The sequence below is a fragment of the Arvicanthis niloticus genome, chromosome 2 (genome assembly GCF_011762505.2).
Source record: "Arvicanthis niloticus isolate mArvNil1 chromosome 2, mArvNil1.pat.X, whole genome shotgun sequence".
Classification (NCBI taxonomy): Eukaryota; Metazoa; Chordata; class Mammalia; order Rodentia; family Muridae; genus Arvicanthis; species Arvicanthis niloticus.
The window spans coordinates 40,860,650-40,877,449 of record NC_047659.1 but is presented as its reverse complement, the minus strand read 5'-3'; the positions used below and the strand labels follow the sequence as shown (position 1 = coordinate 40,877,449).

At 41.9% G+C, this 16,800-nt stretch overlaps 1 protein-coding gene across 1 annotated transcript in view; it reads left to right on the top strand.

Annotated features, from left to right (window-relative positions):
• Positions 1–1,338: 1,338 nt before the first annotated feature.
• Grb14 (growth factor receptor bound protein 14) overlaps positions 1,339–16,800 on the top strand; it is a 106,965-nt gene continuing 91,503 nt past the window's right edge. Inside the window, exons 1-2 of the mRNA XM_034496664.2 lie at positions 1,339–1,688; positions 2,916–3,042. Coding sequence (XP_034352555.1) covers positions 1,504–1,688; positions 2,916–3,042 — 312 coding nt within the window. The 5' untranslated portion in view covers positions 1,339–1,503. The remainder of the gene's footprint in view (positions 1,689–2,915; positions 3,043–16,800) is intronic.

Here is a 16,800-nt window from a genome sequence, read left to right as displayed (position 1 = left end):
CCGCCTTTTTACAAGGCCTCCTGGAAACCGTGGCTTCCATAAAGCCACCGCCACTCATGCTGTTTTAATTCTTAATTTTGGCTTTAGGAAAATGAAGAAGTTAACTATTATCTATTCTTTGACTCAGGTGTTCTGAGTTCATGGAGTCCCCAGGCTATAACCATGAAGCATGACAACCCTGGTTGTCATCAGATTTTGGGGCTGACATCCTGATGGCAGAGATACTTAGGCAGGACAAGGACTGCTCACTTTTTCAGGAGGGATGTTTATTTTGCCATGGACCGAGGTCGTGGAGGTTAACTTAGTGAAACAGGTGCCAGGACCAGATGATACCTAATTTGGTCAAAGAACAAAGAGCGTGTAAACTATCTGAAAGTCCTCCACGGTGCACAGGATGTGGGACACTTCATGAAAAACAGGAACAGAGGTCTGGATTTCAGGGTATGGTTGCTACATCTTGGATGGACACAATGCAGTTACTGTTTCACTATCGGGGTTGAGACGGAAGCTTATGGGATGAATCCTGACTGCATCTGTTACTAAGAGCTAAGCAGTACAAGGCACTGGTTTGCTTGGGGCCCTGGTATTCTTTTGTAAAAAAAATGAAGCAAGTATTTAGATTCATGGAACAGTTAGGAGAGCAAAACAGAATGAGGAAAATATGAGGAAAATGTTCTCATTAAAAAAAGAAAAGAGAAAAAAAAAAAGAAGAAAAAGAAATTAAGTCATTTAATAATCCCAGGAACCTTTGGGTTCATTCAGGTTTTACTGAGAATTCTTACCAGTTCAAAGAAGTTTTTCTAAGACAGCAACCCTATTTTTTCTATTTCTTGATGTGGAGGGAAAAAGGAAAGGGATGGGGTGTGTGTGGTGTGTGGTGGGTAAACTGGGGCATACATAGCTCTAAGATCCCTCTTGGTTTGCCGGTAGGTACTGTGGGGTCTGTCTTGAGGATCCAACCTCCAGCTTAGGTCATCTCGGTAGCCCTAGTGGCACGGAAGGGTCTAAGGATCAGTTCTGCCCGAACCAACTCTGGTTGGAGGTTGGAGGTCGGTCGTCGGTCGTCGGTCGTCGTCCTGTCCCAGAGTGGTACTTGGCCCTTGGGACTCCCGGATTTAGCCTTGTGCTAGGTCACCCACTTGGGAAAGCGACAGTGAGACCTAGGGAGCCTGAGGTCCAGGTCCCCGCGCGTCAGGAGAGAGACACCAGCGCCCCCGAGTGCCCGGGCCACGCGCAGGGCCCGCCAGGCTGGCGGGCCATCCTCCCCGCCCCCCGCACCGCTCCTCCCGGTCCCCACCCTCCACGTCCCCACCCTCCTCCTCCGCCCCCGCCCCTCCTCCGCTCCCCGCCCCACCGCGTCCCAGCCGACCCGGCGGTGAGCGCAGGCGGCCCTGCCACCGCACCTGCAAGGCGCTAGCTGCCTGCACTCGGCACTGCTCGACCCCAGCCCTTCGTCGCTTTCGCCTCTCGGTCGATGACTCCCTAGACCCCTGGCCTACGACCATGACCACGTCCCAGCAAGACGGGCAGAGCGCCGCGGGCCGGGCAGGGGCCCAGGACTCGCCGCTGGCAGTGCAGGTGTGCCGCGTTACCCAGGGCAAGGGAGACGCCCAGGACCCGGCGCAGGTCCCCGGACTGCACGCGCTGTCCCCCGCTTCCGATGCGACCCACCGCGGTGCTATAGACAGGTAGGCGGCTTCGTGGGGGGCTTCTTCCAGCTCAGCAACCCGCGCTGGGGTGTGGAGGCGGCCCAGGGGTGACTGTGTGCCCAGAGCCCGACCAAGTTTGGAAAGTGTCTGAAGACAATTCCCTTGGAGCCAGCTCCCGCGGGGTCAGCAGGGCATCGCGATCTCCAGGTGCCCTGTTATAAATAGCATCGCGGGGTGGTTGGAGAGCCGCCCGTCTCACCTTTGCCCTTTGGTGTGAACCAGGAGGCGACACTCAAGACTGACCACACTCAGCTGCTGAGTGGTCCTTTTCCTACTACACTATAGGTTTCAAAAATCCAAGCATGAATGTGTTCGCCTCCCGAGTAGATAGAGTCTTCCAAGGACCCTGGAGAGGCAGAGCAGGAATTAACATTTGAGCAGCCTTTCTGTTCCACAGGAAGGAACAGAGGCTTTTCAAGGTTTCTCGTCTCCACAGAAATGATTAAGTGCCTTTGGAGTTGTCAGACCTTAGGAAAGAAAAAGGCAGGCGAGAACAGCTTAAGAATCCGTGGCTCTTTGCAGTCACACATGTAAATACCACTCCTGCTTCTTTGTCAGGATTGCAAAGCGCTCTGACTTCAGTCAAGTTAAAATAACCCCCCAGTGGCCTAGCGTACATTCCTGTTAACACAGTCTATTGACTTAGACTCCCTTGAGGTTCTGTATCTATAAGCACTTGAAAAATTAGCAGACTGTGTGTGGGCAACATTGTGAATGAAATTCGAAGTGAGATGAACCGCATTTATATTTAATAAATCATAACTTCCAGCAGTGATGAGTAAAAAAAAAAATTCCTGGGGATGAGTTCACTGGATGTAACTTACAAATTTTGTCAATTTAATAGGCTCCAGGAAATGGCGCACTCCTCTGGGTGATGTTTGCATAAATCATGATGTAGCCTGTGTTGGTGTTCAGGAAAATCCTAAGTACAGGAAATGGAGTGTCCATGCCTCCTGAGGGTTTTTTGTTCTTTCTTCTTTTTTTCTTTTTCTGTGAGGTGGGGTGGGGGAGGTGCTACAGCATTACTTGTGGGTAATCGGCATATTTTATTTTGACCCGTGGATACTCCTCCATCCTAGCTCTTTCCTGAAGTGTTAGCTGTCACCAAGCGGCGCACATTAGCTTTAGCAATGCTCTTCCCCCTGACAGAAATTACATTTCATACTCTGTTCTATGTAAATGACATCCTATGTTCTCTTGGTGTAGGAGAAAAGGTCTGGATGGTCTGGAAACGCCACCCATTCCCAACCCCTTTCCTGAGCTCTGCTGCTCCCCACTTACATCTGTGCTGTCAGCAGGCTTATTTCCCAGAGAAAATTCAAAGAAGAAACAGGTATGTACTTCCAAATCTGTGAGATTCTAATGTCTTCTGAGGCTTATGCCCACACAGACTTCAAGAGTTTTGCGAAAAAGAAAAAAAAAAAGAAAGAAAGAAAGAAAGAAAGGAAGGAAGGAAGGAAGAAAGACAGCATCAGAAGAGAATTTGCTTGGCCCATGCTACATTTCCCTTGACTAAGAGGGCTCTTGAGATGATGTTCCTTTTGGGATTCAGTTTCCTCAGCTGTGTAGTGGGAATAGCAAAAGTTCCCTCTTGGGTTCTTAGGAGAGAATAGGGGTGAAAGTGCACCTGTGACTGCTCTTGTCACTCACTAGGGAGCCAGGACAGGTACCTGAAGGGCATCACTTTCACAGTCTTAATTGGAAGGGGATTGGCTTTTTGTTTGCTATTTAATGGTGTTTTTCCTTATACACATTTCATATAAGGCTAACCTCCTTTACTAAAGAAAAGTGCTGTAGACAATCTGACACAGACAGAGCAATGGCTCAGTAGGTGAGGGCCTTCACTCCTAAGCTGGAGAGCCTGAGTTAGATTCCCGAGACCCGTAAAGGAGACAACTTACTCCCAAAAATTGTTCTCAAACTTCTTCATGGGTTCTGAGGTATGAATATGTACACACACACACACACACACACACACACACACACACGCACACACACACACACACAGAGAGAGAGAGAGAGAGAGAGAGAGAGAGAGAGAGAGAGAGAGAGAGAGGTGTATAAGTAGGAGAAATTATAGATATCTACCTCTGATTGGTTTAGTGGTGTAGTTTTACTTAGGGGAAGAGAGGAAATACTCTGGGGAGCAGACATGGCTACTACCATGCAGCAGTAGATAACAGTAGGAGGTGTGTGTGCAGGAGTTTTATAGGTGTGTAAGTACTGTGTAATATGTGGTTTAAGAGGCCAGAAGTCAATGACAAGTGTCTTCCTCAAATACTCCCTGTCCTGTTTTTAAATATTTATTTACATATTTACACACACACACACACACATACACACACACACACACACACACACACACACACACACACACACACACACACGTGCTTACATTTGTTTTCCTGTGGAGTTTAGAGGACAGCTTTCAGAATTGTTATCTGCTTCCCTTGGTGCCAGGGGTCAAATTCAGGTCATCAGACTTGAGCCATCTTGTAACCCCTGCCCCAACCTTATTCTTTAGAACAGTGTCTCTCACTGAACTTGCCAGACTGGCTGCCCAGTGAGCTCCAGGGAACTAACTGTCCCCAATTTTACAAATGAAACCTATGATGTCTGATTTTTGGAAGTGAAATTTTCGTAGCTGTCTGGTCTATACACATTTTAGGGGAGATTATTGGAACCTGAGAGTGAGTTGGGAGAGATTAAGAGGGTGACTTTAAAAAAGCCTTTTCATCAGAGTGAGATTTGAAGTTTGACTGTAACGTTGCACATAGTTTTTCTGAAATATCCAAGCACTCAGAGTTTGGGTATAGGGTCAGGGATGATGGATTTAACCGTGAGCTTTGTACAGGTGTTTTTCTCATCCTGGGTGGGCAAGAATATGAACGATGTTGGCGTAATATTCAGTTGGGGGAATTTAGTTAACAATTTCTTCAAGCCACACATTTCTTACATTATCCTAGACAATAGACACCTACTCAGGCAGAGGTACACTCCCCTGCCCCGAGACAAAGAGTTACTGGCAAAACAAGGGTGTGTGATGGAGAGGAAGAACAGTAGAAAGAGTGGTCTGGCAAGGCTTTATTTTGTGAATGAACACAGGATACTTCTGTGTAAAAGAAATATTAGTAGAACAAGCTGGGTTCAGGATACAAAGGGAGACTAGATATTATTGTGTTCACGCCAACATGCTCAATTTGACAAAATCTAGATGGGTTTCAAGGCATACCTGCAAGGGATCATCTTGGTTTGGTCTTATTGAGCTGGGAAGGTTACGTACTGTGCGTGGAACCGTTCTCTGGGCAGAGATCCTGGCCTGGGGAAGATGGAGAAAAGAGAGTAAGTTGAGCAAGCATGCAATCATCCATCATCCTCTCTTTCCCACGGATGCAATGTGACTAACTACTTTACGCCTGGCTACTGTGTCTTCCCTGGCCATGATGGACTGTAACATTGGATTGCTATTTGAAATAAACCCTTTCCTTCTTAAGTTGCTTTTGTTATAATATTTTATCACAGCAAAGGGAAGGAGGCTGAGATTCAAAGAGAACGAGAGTAAGTTAGGTCTCAGATCCAGGTGGAGGCAGGTGGTCCAGCGAAGGGCAGCGGGTTTCACACTCGGAAGTTCAAATGTAGAGAAAAGATGACATGCGGATCACTCTGACGGGTTTCCTCTGCCCCTGCAGCCTGCATCTAGCCTGACAGAGAACATTGTGCACACTCACAGGCAGCTGAGCTTACTTAGGAGCTGGTGCTGACTGACTTACTGGGTCCAGTCACTGAGGGGTGTCCTGTCTCCCAAAGACATTTTTTGTAAATGTCTTCCTAGGCCTGGGACTGACAACTTCATGTAGAGGATATCCCACTGTCGAGAAAGATTTGTTTTCTTTTTTTTTCTTTTTTTCTTGTTTCTCTCTTTTTACCTCTCCTAGATGTTGCATGGAGAATCAATCCTTTTATGGTAATTATTTTATGCATTCTAAGTTCTTTGGAAAGAGAAGGCTTTGAGAACGCACAGCTCTCTACATTAGCAATTTTCTTAGTACCTTTGCCAAACACATGCATGCCCCCATGCCCTTGCTACAGGATAGTACCTCTGGCCTCAACATCTGCAGCCTTTGGTTGAGATGATATGCATGACTATACTATGTGACTACACTGCACCTCCCAATATTTCTTATGGCTAGTACTCTTTCCTTTGTAGTCTCTTACATTTGTTAAACCATTCCAGACATGCTAGAACTCTTCTCTCTCCCCAGGAAGAACGAAGAATTGTAACTTGTTATTAACAAATGAATGTCCAAAACCTTTGAGAGAATCCAGACTAGAAATATTAAGTTTCATTTGGCCTTTCAAAGCCACAGTCAAAATCACTTTCCAGGCCACAAGGATGCTTTTTAAAAAGCATCTTGAGATACTTACATCACGTGTGATTGGTATATTGTACTGGAGCCATGATAGGGTTGTGTGTGTGTGGAGGGTGTCTCCTTTGCATGTAAGATGTGCCTAATCCTGTAGTGCTGTGTGGTTTCAGTATTATTTTAACAGGAGAACTAGTGTGAATATTGTTTCTTTATTCTCTCTCTCTCTCTCTCTCTCTCTCTCTCTCTCTCTCTCTCTGTCTTTCACGTTCATCATGTGAAATTGTAAGACCATTTCTTTGTGTCTGACAATAATAGCTATCTAAAGTATCCCTTCCTTTAAAATCTGCGATCTAGAAAAGTGACATTTAAAAATGACTTTCATTATGTAGAGAAATGTCATTCCTAATTTATGATAGAAGTTTGCTAGGAAATTATTCTTTACTGGTGATGCTAAAGACCCATTACTTGAAGAATAGGGAAAAAAAAAAAAAAAGAGGTTTTGGTCTTCATTGAGGAATCATTTCTTGTCTTGTTTTCTAGGCCTTAGGTAATTTTTGAGCCTATTCACAGCCTGTGTGTGGGTTCCGGTCAGTTACCTCCAGGGACTGTCTAGGATAGCTAATGCAGAATAAAGTGCCTGGATATTTTAGAGCTTCAACCCAGTGAAAAACTGTGTCATTGAATGCTGGAGATGAGAGGGAGGCTTGGCATCATCTACTGCCCTACTTCCACAGATCTGTAAATTGTGTCTAAGCGTTGCTAGGTGCTTAACAGTGATGTAATTGGGACGTGGCATTTGTATGTCTTGAGGATTTGATAGGAGTATATTTTTCAGGAAGGGACAATTTCCGAAGACAGAAAGGACCACCTAACTAGTGTGAGTGATAAACTCTTACAAACATTCTTAGCTACAAGCCCACCTATAAAACAGCATAGCAGGCCCTGCTAATGTCATTGGTTAATAGTCATCTAAGGATGTGGCAGTTCTCTCCCTTTTTCTCTCTTTTCTGAATTACAACGCTATGATTTTCCTCTACAGCTTTGCTGTCCCAAATTTGACATGAAAAATTAATCAAATAATGAGCTACATTAAATCTCCTAGCCAATTTCTATCATAAATTAGAAATGACGTTTCTTTCCATAATGAAAATCACTTTGAGTGTAAGTAACTTTTCTAGATCACAGATTTTAAAGGAAGGGATATTCTAAACAGCTAGCATGCTCAAACACATATTTGTTAGTACCTTTAGTAACCAACTTTCATATGCTGTCCATGGTCCTTGATAAATATCCCAGGGTAATATTAAAATGTAGTAGTTGGTCGTCGTAGTCTGACTCGTCAATCTGGTACTTGGGGGAATAGTGAGAAGGATTATTTGCTCCAGACCAGGTATGCATAGTGCATCTAAAAATAAAATACTTTTATGTGCTTTGTGGCTCATCATACTGTTTCTGGTCTGTTGTATAACATTTTTCTCCCTTCCTCCTTTCCTTTCTTTTTTGGAGTCAGGATTTCATTATGTAGCCCAGGCTGACCTGGAACCCCCTATGTAGATAACCCTGGCATTGAATCCATAGAGATCTACCTGTGCTTGCCTCCCAAGAGCTGGGAGTAATTGTGAGGACCATAACCCTTGGCCCCTGCAGCCTTTTAAAATATATCTCAGGAAAACCAGGAATGTCTCCTGAATACTTGAGTCGTTAGTTTTCCGTATTCATTGGCTTGGATTTCCTCTACTGTGTCAACAATGTTTAAAAAGATAACTTGATCTCTGTCTCCAAATTGAACATCCCTTTATGTCACTGTGATGCCAATAATTATATCACCACACATGTGTTAAGCCTGTACGTGTGGTCCCGACTATGTATGTGTGCTCTCCTATATTCATTTCTCCAACATGCATAGAAATAGAAAGAAATTCTACTCTCATGCTCTTAGTTTCCAGGCTTAGCGGTTATCAAGACTTTCCTCAATTTACTTCATCTATTCTTTTTAAAAATATATGATTTTCTTTGTGGGAATATTTGGGAGTTATTATTAGGCATTCTGTCATTGTAGCTCTACCGAGTTTTTAAATGTGTGCCCCGAAAAATACATTGAAAAAACTATAACCCAAATAGTATTATTCCCTGATAAGTATAATTCCTTGCTATCATCTGAAACCACTCATAATTGAATTTCCTCAGTTGAAATAACACATGAAATCCTCATATTATGTATTGATTATGCTTCAAATGTCTAAGAATTAGCCCTTTGAAAGTCTGAAGTCATATTCATATGAAAACAACATCATAAATTGCACTTAGGCCCTCCAAGCTATTCTACAAAATTCCATGTAATGTGAAATGAAACACACACATACACACATACACACACACACACACACACACACACACAAACACACGAAGAATAATAGAAACAATACTTGCTTTATTATTAGTGTCAAATGAATCTCTCTCTGTAACAGCCACTTGTTACTCTTGAATGCTGCTACTTGATGAATATTATTATTTTGGAAAATGTAAGAGTGTGTAGATCTTTCTAGTACCATTAAAGCAGGCTGTAAGAGCAAAGGCTTCTCAATAGGTGCTCACAAAAGCACTTTCCATGGAGAACTTGGACTACTTACAGATGTCCTTGAAGAATAATATCCCCAAGAAGGACAGGGGGAAATGAACTCTTTATACGTTTCCTTTGCTGGGTGCACAAAATCAGCTATTTTCTTCCCTGCCACTTTTAGACTCTGTCAATATGCCTTTGGAAAACTGTGAAGAAATCTCTTCAGTTGAGAGAAGGTGGGGATACTGAAAATGGACTTTGGTTGGTAGTTTAGCCATGTATTGATTCTTTAGGGGAAACAGAACCTTACATGAACTGGCCTGGAAAGTTTTGTTTTAGTATCCAAAGAACAAAAGTTCACTGGTCTCATGAGAAATTGCAATTGCAAAGTAAAATGTCAGGGGGAAAGAAGAAAACATATAAAAACCAGGTCAATGAACTTCTCTCTTTTCTCCTACTGATGTATCACCTAGCCCAGGCTTCTTATAACTTCACTTTGTCCTCTTACGTTCTGTATTGTTCACCAATGGCTGTCCCTTGGCTCTCTTAGTGGTGGCTCAGTATGTAAAAACTGACAATAGTCTGTGCATCCAGCTCTGAAACAGTTGTAGTCAAGGGGACAGAGGGCCCTAGATACACTGACCGCTCAGCTAGTGTTGGGGAGTTCTTCTGGGAAGCACAGGTTCACTAGGTATGGAATAGAGAGACAGGTGCAAAAAACAAAATGAAACAAAAAACTACCTCAGGTATAAAAAAGAGCTGCACCAGAGTGTGCAGTTGAGAACACACCAAAGCTAACTGTTAACAGACATGCGTGACATGTGGTGACCGCTAATCTGCTGTCCGAAGTTGTGTGTGGTTCTTAATGTTTGCTTTAATTCATGTATTTTACACAAAACCCATTTACTAAGTAGTAGTTTCAGTGCACGCCACTTTTCTGAGGCGATCAGCTTTTGGGGGCCATTGTCTTGAGCTTCATGAAGCATGCTGTCCTCTGATGATGGAAGCTCTCCACTCAGGTCCTCTCCACCTTGTGTAAGTTGCCTTCCTGTACAGCAGAAGATGGCTGTCTCTTTACTTCTACAGTGTTCCTGTCACATCACCACTTACTTCAGAGGATTCTAGTTTGAAGATTACTTCCACAACTTGTTTAGATTTTGAAGGCACATTCCCAGTCCATATTCATTTTTCACTTTCTAAAAGCTTGGCTTCTGTTTTGTTTTGTTCTTTTTCCTCAGGGGTCTAGATTTTGTTCTATCAGGGGAGGGAAAATTGGAGTCATTCATTGTTCAGGATAAATGTGTATTTTAATATAATTCCTCAGACTTTCATGGATTTCTTTGGAGGAAATGTTAATTTGCATAGAACAGTAATAAATTCTATTGTGGAAATAATACCCATGTATTTAAATAAGAGATTAACACACTGAGGAATTTTCTTTATGAACTTCAAGGACAGATCAAGGGGGAACCTAGGAAGTGATCACAGGCTTTGGCCCTGGCAAAGGAACAGAAAGAAGGATTCTGGGTTAAATTAGAAGTGGTGTGAGAATGAAGACAAAGATAGTCTCCTTTGCCTCATAGGCTTTCTTGCAGTCTCATATTTAATACTTTTCAAAGCCACAGGGAACATAAATACAAATGGAAGGCTTGAGATCCCTCCTTTGTTCACAAATATCTCTACTTCTAAGAGTCATTAGTAAAGTGCAGAGTTATCCACAGTGCTTTATTCCATAAATGAAATGCTGTGTATGGTGGTTTTGGAATCCCTGTTAAATCATAATGTATTTACACCGTTCTGGGGACCACAGTTAGTTTTGTATCTGTGGGATGGTGGGAGTCAGTGTATTGCGATTGAAAGGTTTTAGTTTGGGGACCAGCATGCCTGTGTTTTAATACCATCCCACTGCTCCTGACAAATGCAGTGTCAGGCCACTGCCTACACTTCCCAGGTCTTGGAGCTCTTCCATCTTTTTCTGGACCCAGGACAGGTGAGTCCTATGGCTTTTAAGTCACTCATGACTCCTGTGTAGTAGACATGCCTTTTTTAATCTCAGTCTTTTTTTTCTGAGCCTCTACCATGGTCCCTGCACCTCTATGGATAAAGAATGCATCTGTGGTGAGATGGGGCAAGGGACAACAGATTCTTGGCCATGGTGAGAGTGGGAATAGGAAGGCCTAGTTAAAGTAAACATTGTGCAGCAAGTCAAGAGAAAACTATCAAAAGGAGAACCAGGGGGTCATCACATCTGGGAGGCAGAGGGCTGTAGTGCTGAGCCAAGTGCTTAAACTGAGGGAGAAAGACATGAGCTTAGATGGGAACATGTGAGGTTGTCATAGGCCCTGTCTGCAATTCACCCCAATTGGCTTCCTGGGTGTGGATTGGTTGTGGCTCAAATTCTTCTTCAAATTCCTTTTGTCTACCCTCTAACCCTTCATCTGGTTGTTAAAGGCAAAAACTAAGGAGACCACTTTCCACTCTTAATTACCACTGGCTATTCCCTTTGTCTCTGCCACTACCATCCTAGTTTAAACTATCCACACAGACCATAAATGGCCGGCCATGATTCTATAATAGTCTACCTTGATCCATTTCTCTTTGTATTTGTTACTAGGAACTTAAAAAAAATATATAGACCAGGATATCACAAGGAGAAATGGATCAAGATATCTTACTGATACTTGTAAATGAAGCCTAGGACCTTTAGTAAATACATAAAACATTTATAGAAAAACAAAATAGACCTCACTGTCTTTCTCTGGTTGAAAAAGTTTTGATCACTTAAAGATAACATCTCATGTGGTATTGCATGTGGTTGGTCCTGTCTTGTGGCTCTCGTGACTCTCGTGATTCTTGTGACTCTTGTACCTTATATACACTTTACCTTTTGCTTATTATACTGCATTTAGAGGCCTGTCATCTCCTCTGCTGTGAACTGGGCAAGCTTCTTTCTTCTGTCTCAGGGACTGCTTTCTGTGATTGGAGACTCTTCCCTAGCTCTGTACAGACTCAGTGCTACTCATTTAGGTTTTAGCATAAAATGCCATTGCCACTACCCTTTGGCAGCAGTGTGCATGACATGGCTTTCATTCTTCTTCCTCCTCCTCCTCCTCCCCCTTCTTCCCCTCTTCCTTTCTCTCCTCTGTCTTCTCCTCCTTCCCTTTCCTCTCCCTTCCCCCTTCTCCTCTTCTTGTTCTTCTTCTTATTCCTGTTCCTCTTCCTGCTCCTCTTCCTTTTCTTTTTCCTATTTCTCCTCTTCCTTCTTCTCTTCCTCTTCTTCTTTCCCCTCCTCTCCCCTTCTCTTCCTCCTCCTCCTCCTCCCCTTCTCTTCCTCCTCCTCCTCCTCCTCCTCCTCCTCCTCCTCCTCCTCCTCCTCCTCCTCCTCCTCCTCCTCCTCCTCCTCCTCTTCTTCTTCTTCTTCTTCTTCTTCTTCTTCTTCCTTTTCTCCTTCTCCTCCTCCTCCTCCTTCTCCGTCTCCTCCTCCTCCTCCTTCTTCTCCTTCTTCTCTTTTCCTATTCCTTTACATTTCTCAGTTTAGTTTCTTGACTGCACTTTCATGACCTGACTTATCTTTTATATCTGTTTGGTCTATTTATTGTTTTTCCATCCAAATGAATTATCTTGGGTTCATCATTCCTAGTTTTTTGTTGTTGTTGTTGTTGAAAATGAATGGATAAATGGATACTGAATGGCAATGCACAATGGAAACCCAATTTTATCAAATTGTATCCTGTCCTAGTCCAACCACGATCAATTATCGTCACTAAAATTTAGAAGTAACCACAATTTTATTAGAATATTCTGTTTACAAAGCAGACATGTATCAGGACTAATTGGACTTAATATAATATTTTACTTTAGTTATTAGGACTTGTTTGTCATCTGTAATGAAGTTAGTGGAGACATTTCCAATTTTACATATTATTCTTATTTGGTATTCTTGTAAGTGATAAGTACTCACTGCACTACTGGACTTTCTTCAGACTAACACTGTTTTGACAAAGTCTACACAGCAACATTTAAATGCAACTGTCATTTGCCTGTTTTTCTCTCAGCCGGAGGGGAAGACACCTGCAAATACTCTATTCAGTTGTTTATTTTTCTATTTAGTTTTGAGGCAGGGTCTCTCAGTTTTGTTCCAGTTAGCCTAGAGTTTGTTCTGTTAGAGCAGGCAGACCCCAAGCTCTCAGAGATATGCTTGGTTCTGCCTCTTGAATTAATTTTTGATATGAGTGTCACTAATGAGTTATGTAGATCAAAATTTATCACACGAGACATGGCACATACCTTTAGATACATGCCAACATTTTGCCAGAGTGGCAAGAACTCAGGGATTTGAGGGAATCAGTTTCCAGGTTTTCAGTTCTTCATCTTCTATGCATGCATTTACCTAAACCTGAACTCCCTTAGAATTTACCATGCTCACTATAGCCTCTCTACTTTGCTCCTTGTCATGGGGTAAGAAAATCCTCAAAAGCATTGCAAACTATTTTTGTTTTCTGTGTGAGATGGAGGAGTCACTGTGTTGTTCATGACTGCCCTGACACAGTTCTTTATAGACGTTAGACATCTTGCCCTGTATCTAAACCTGTTTGTTGAGGGTGTGTGATGGTTAGAAAGGATTCAGGCCAGTTCAAAATGTTTCTTGAGGCATACAAGGCTATGAGAGGACTAACGACACTTCTGGTTTCCCGTTTGTTCATTTTCAATCTTTGACTTCAATGGTCTTGTGTCTAGACTGTTAGAAGATAAAGCCTCTTGGGATGAAGAACTCATCTCTGAGAAAATTAAGTACTTAAAATGACCTTCGTCATGGATTTTAATGCATATCCTACCATACTTAATACATATGTATAGGAGCTTGAGAGAAAATGTACCTAAAATACGTGCTGTGATATAGGCTAGTGCTTAGGTCAGAGTACAAGGCAGAAGCTTGCTTGCAAGAAGCCTTTCGCAGAGCACACTTAAAAAGAGTAGCAGTACTGGTTAGTTTTTGCCAACTTGAAACAAACTTGAGTCACTTGTGAAGAGGATACCTTCTCTGAGGAATTGCTTCCATTAGACTGGTTCTAGACACATCTGAGGGGTATTTTCTTTATTGCTGATTCATGTTGGAGGACCCAACTCGATGTGAGCAGCGCCTCCACCTGAATAGGTGGTCCTTGGCTGTGTAGGAAAGCAACTAAAGAAGTCAGTAAAAGCAATGTTTGCCTGTGGTTTCTACTTCAGGATCCTGCCTTGGCGTTTCTGGATAATAGACCATAACTTATAAGCTAAAATAAGCTCTTTGTGCACTAAGTTGCTTTTGGTTAGTCTGTTATCTCAGCAATTGAAATCAAACTAGGACAGTACCAGTGGGAATGGATACCAAGAAAAGTCAGGCTGTGGTGCAGTTGCAACAAAGCCCTCAACCCATTCCTTAGACATTCCGGAGCCAGGTAGGGCCGCAGAATTGTTGAGAATTGAGGCACAGCATCTTAGGTGCTTTGGAAATGCCTGGCTTTGAATATAGTAGCTCCCTTTAGTGGAGTGAAGTGGCAAAGAAGGAAGTCTTAGCCACCAAGACTTATTGGCTCCTACTGGGAAATTGGGAACTTCGGTCTTGAATAGAATGGATTTGGGTGGTTGCCAGCATCCAATACAATTAGTGATTTATTCTTCTAAATACAATTTTTTCCCCTGAAAATACTAAGTTTTAAAGATAAATTGGTTAAAAGTCAAAGATAAAATTTATGCATGATTTCTTTAAAATTTTGTGTGCAATTCAACATTGTGATTAACAATGCACTAATGAATTGTATTATGAACTGTTTATTCTAACTGTGCTCAGCTCGCATCCTCTTTCATCACAAAATGTTTAAATATGTCCTGCTTTCTAAAAACAGTCACATGCTAGTGGCTGGGCTAATTTTTGCACAATACATTGTTTGCTTTCACTGAAAACATAAGAAAAAATTTACCATGCCTAGAATGATATTTGATTTAGACATTTCTAATTTTATACTGGACTTTTATTTAATGACATTCAAAGTGGCAACCCAGAGGTGAAATGAACATTCACACAGTTCATCGAGTAGGTCTGTGCACTTCATAGGATTTCAACATAACCTGAGACCTCTTACTCCCTCACCATTATTACTTTTATGTTTGGAATAAAGGATGAGAAGGTTCTCATTTTTTTAAGGCTATGCTCAAACCTCATATGTAGCCATGATTGTCCTTGAACTCATGACATGACACTCCTTCCTTACTGCATTGCCTAAATTCTGGAAATACAAGCAGGGATCATCCTGTCTGGCAGTCTTGTGTTATTTTAAATATTGACTCTTTTTAGGTATTTCTATTGTTCAATCTAACCAATAATGTATTGTGTCTTTTTTTTTTCAAATGTTTTGACTCAGAATGATATTGATATCATTGTATAAATGAACAGTAAAATTGAATTTTACCTGACAGGGGATTGACTTCTAAGTGTCCCTGCCTCTGTCTCAGTTTCTCTCGCTGTCTCTCTGTATCTGTCTCTGTCTCTTTGTCTCTCTGTGTCTCTGTGTCTCTATGTCTCTGTGTCTCTGTGTCTTTCTCTGCCTCTCTGTCTCTATCTCTGTCTCTGGCCTCAGAGTTCTGACGCTACTCTTACCTGATTGCCATGATTATAGTCATACACTACCTCCTGTGGTCAACATTTTACTCAAATTGAACAAACTAAATCTGAGGTTTTAAGCTTTTGAAGAAAAAATATTTAAAACAAAAGACAAAACACTTTATGAAAATAACAGGCTGGAAAAAGTTCATGCAAGAGCCTTATGAATGCATTGGTTTGGCTAATGTGTGATGCAATTATCACACATTTTCTATGAATATTGGTTTGAATAAATCTGTATTTATGTAAAGACTATAAGTCATTACTGGTAAAGTTGTGTTAATGAAATATCTAGACAATAAGAAAGTGAGTTAATATGATTGGACGACACATCTGTTTCAACCTAGTCAATATATGTTTCTGAGGCACTGATTAGTTTGCAGTTGATTGATAGCCAATAATGAATTTTATCTCAGACTTAAAAGTTAACACTGCCTTTAATTCCCTCGGCATTCTTCCTCTTTTATATCACGCAGATCCTAGTACTGTAACAAAATATCTGATAATCAACTTAAGAATTACAAAGGTTTTGGGTTACAGTTAGGAAGGTTTCTTTTGACATCATGGCCTTGTGTCTGTGGGAATCAGCACATCACGGTGGGAGGGTATGATGGAGCAGTGCCATCCACCTCTTGGTAGACCCAAAGTTGCACAGAAAGGTGAAGGGCCCCTGTGCTGGTATCCACTTGGAAGCCCTCAGCTTGTTCCCTCCTCCTAGTCCTCACCTGTCAAGGTTTCTGACACTTTTCAAGGATGTCATGTGTTGGGGAAGAAGATTTTAATCTACCAGCCTTCGGGAGACATTCAAGATCCAAACTGTTGTGTTTACCCAGCTTAATCTTTCTTCCTAGTACATAATTCCACCCAGTACTCTTTGTTCACACACACACACACACACACACACACACACACACACACACACACACACACACACACATATATTTGCTCATTGACTTTGCTCAGTAGATCAGAAGTTCTGTGAAGGCAGAAATTCTGTTGTACTAATGTTAAAGTTTATTTTATTTGTAATTATATGTATATGTGTGTCTGGAGAGCAGGCACTCATGGAGTACAAAAGAAGACATTGGATCCCTTGGAATTTGAGTTACAAATTCAAGTGGTTTGAACCAGGTGGTTGGGAACTCCTCTTGGTGGGTGCTAGAAACTCAGTCCTTTTACAAGGTCAGTGTGTTTTTAACCCCTTGTGTTAAGTTTTCTATGCTCAGTTTCTAGAAGGTAAAATATCTCTGGCTTTTAGTAGGCTCTCAAGAAATTTTGGCTTAATAAATAATTAAATGAGAATAAATAAATGAGAAAGAAACAGAGAATTGTTGATTTCTTGATGTGAGAGTCTACCTGAGACCCTACTGATTATTTAATATAAATGATTTAATTTACAATGAAACTTAGAAATGTTAAGTCTACTTCTTTTTCGGGGGAAGGTTCTGCTATTGTAAGTTGTTGAAAGAGATCCTGGGCAGGATAAACATTTGAGTATTGTTTTAGCACTATAAGCATATTCTA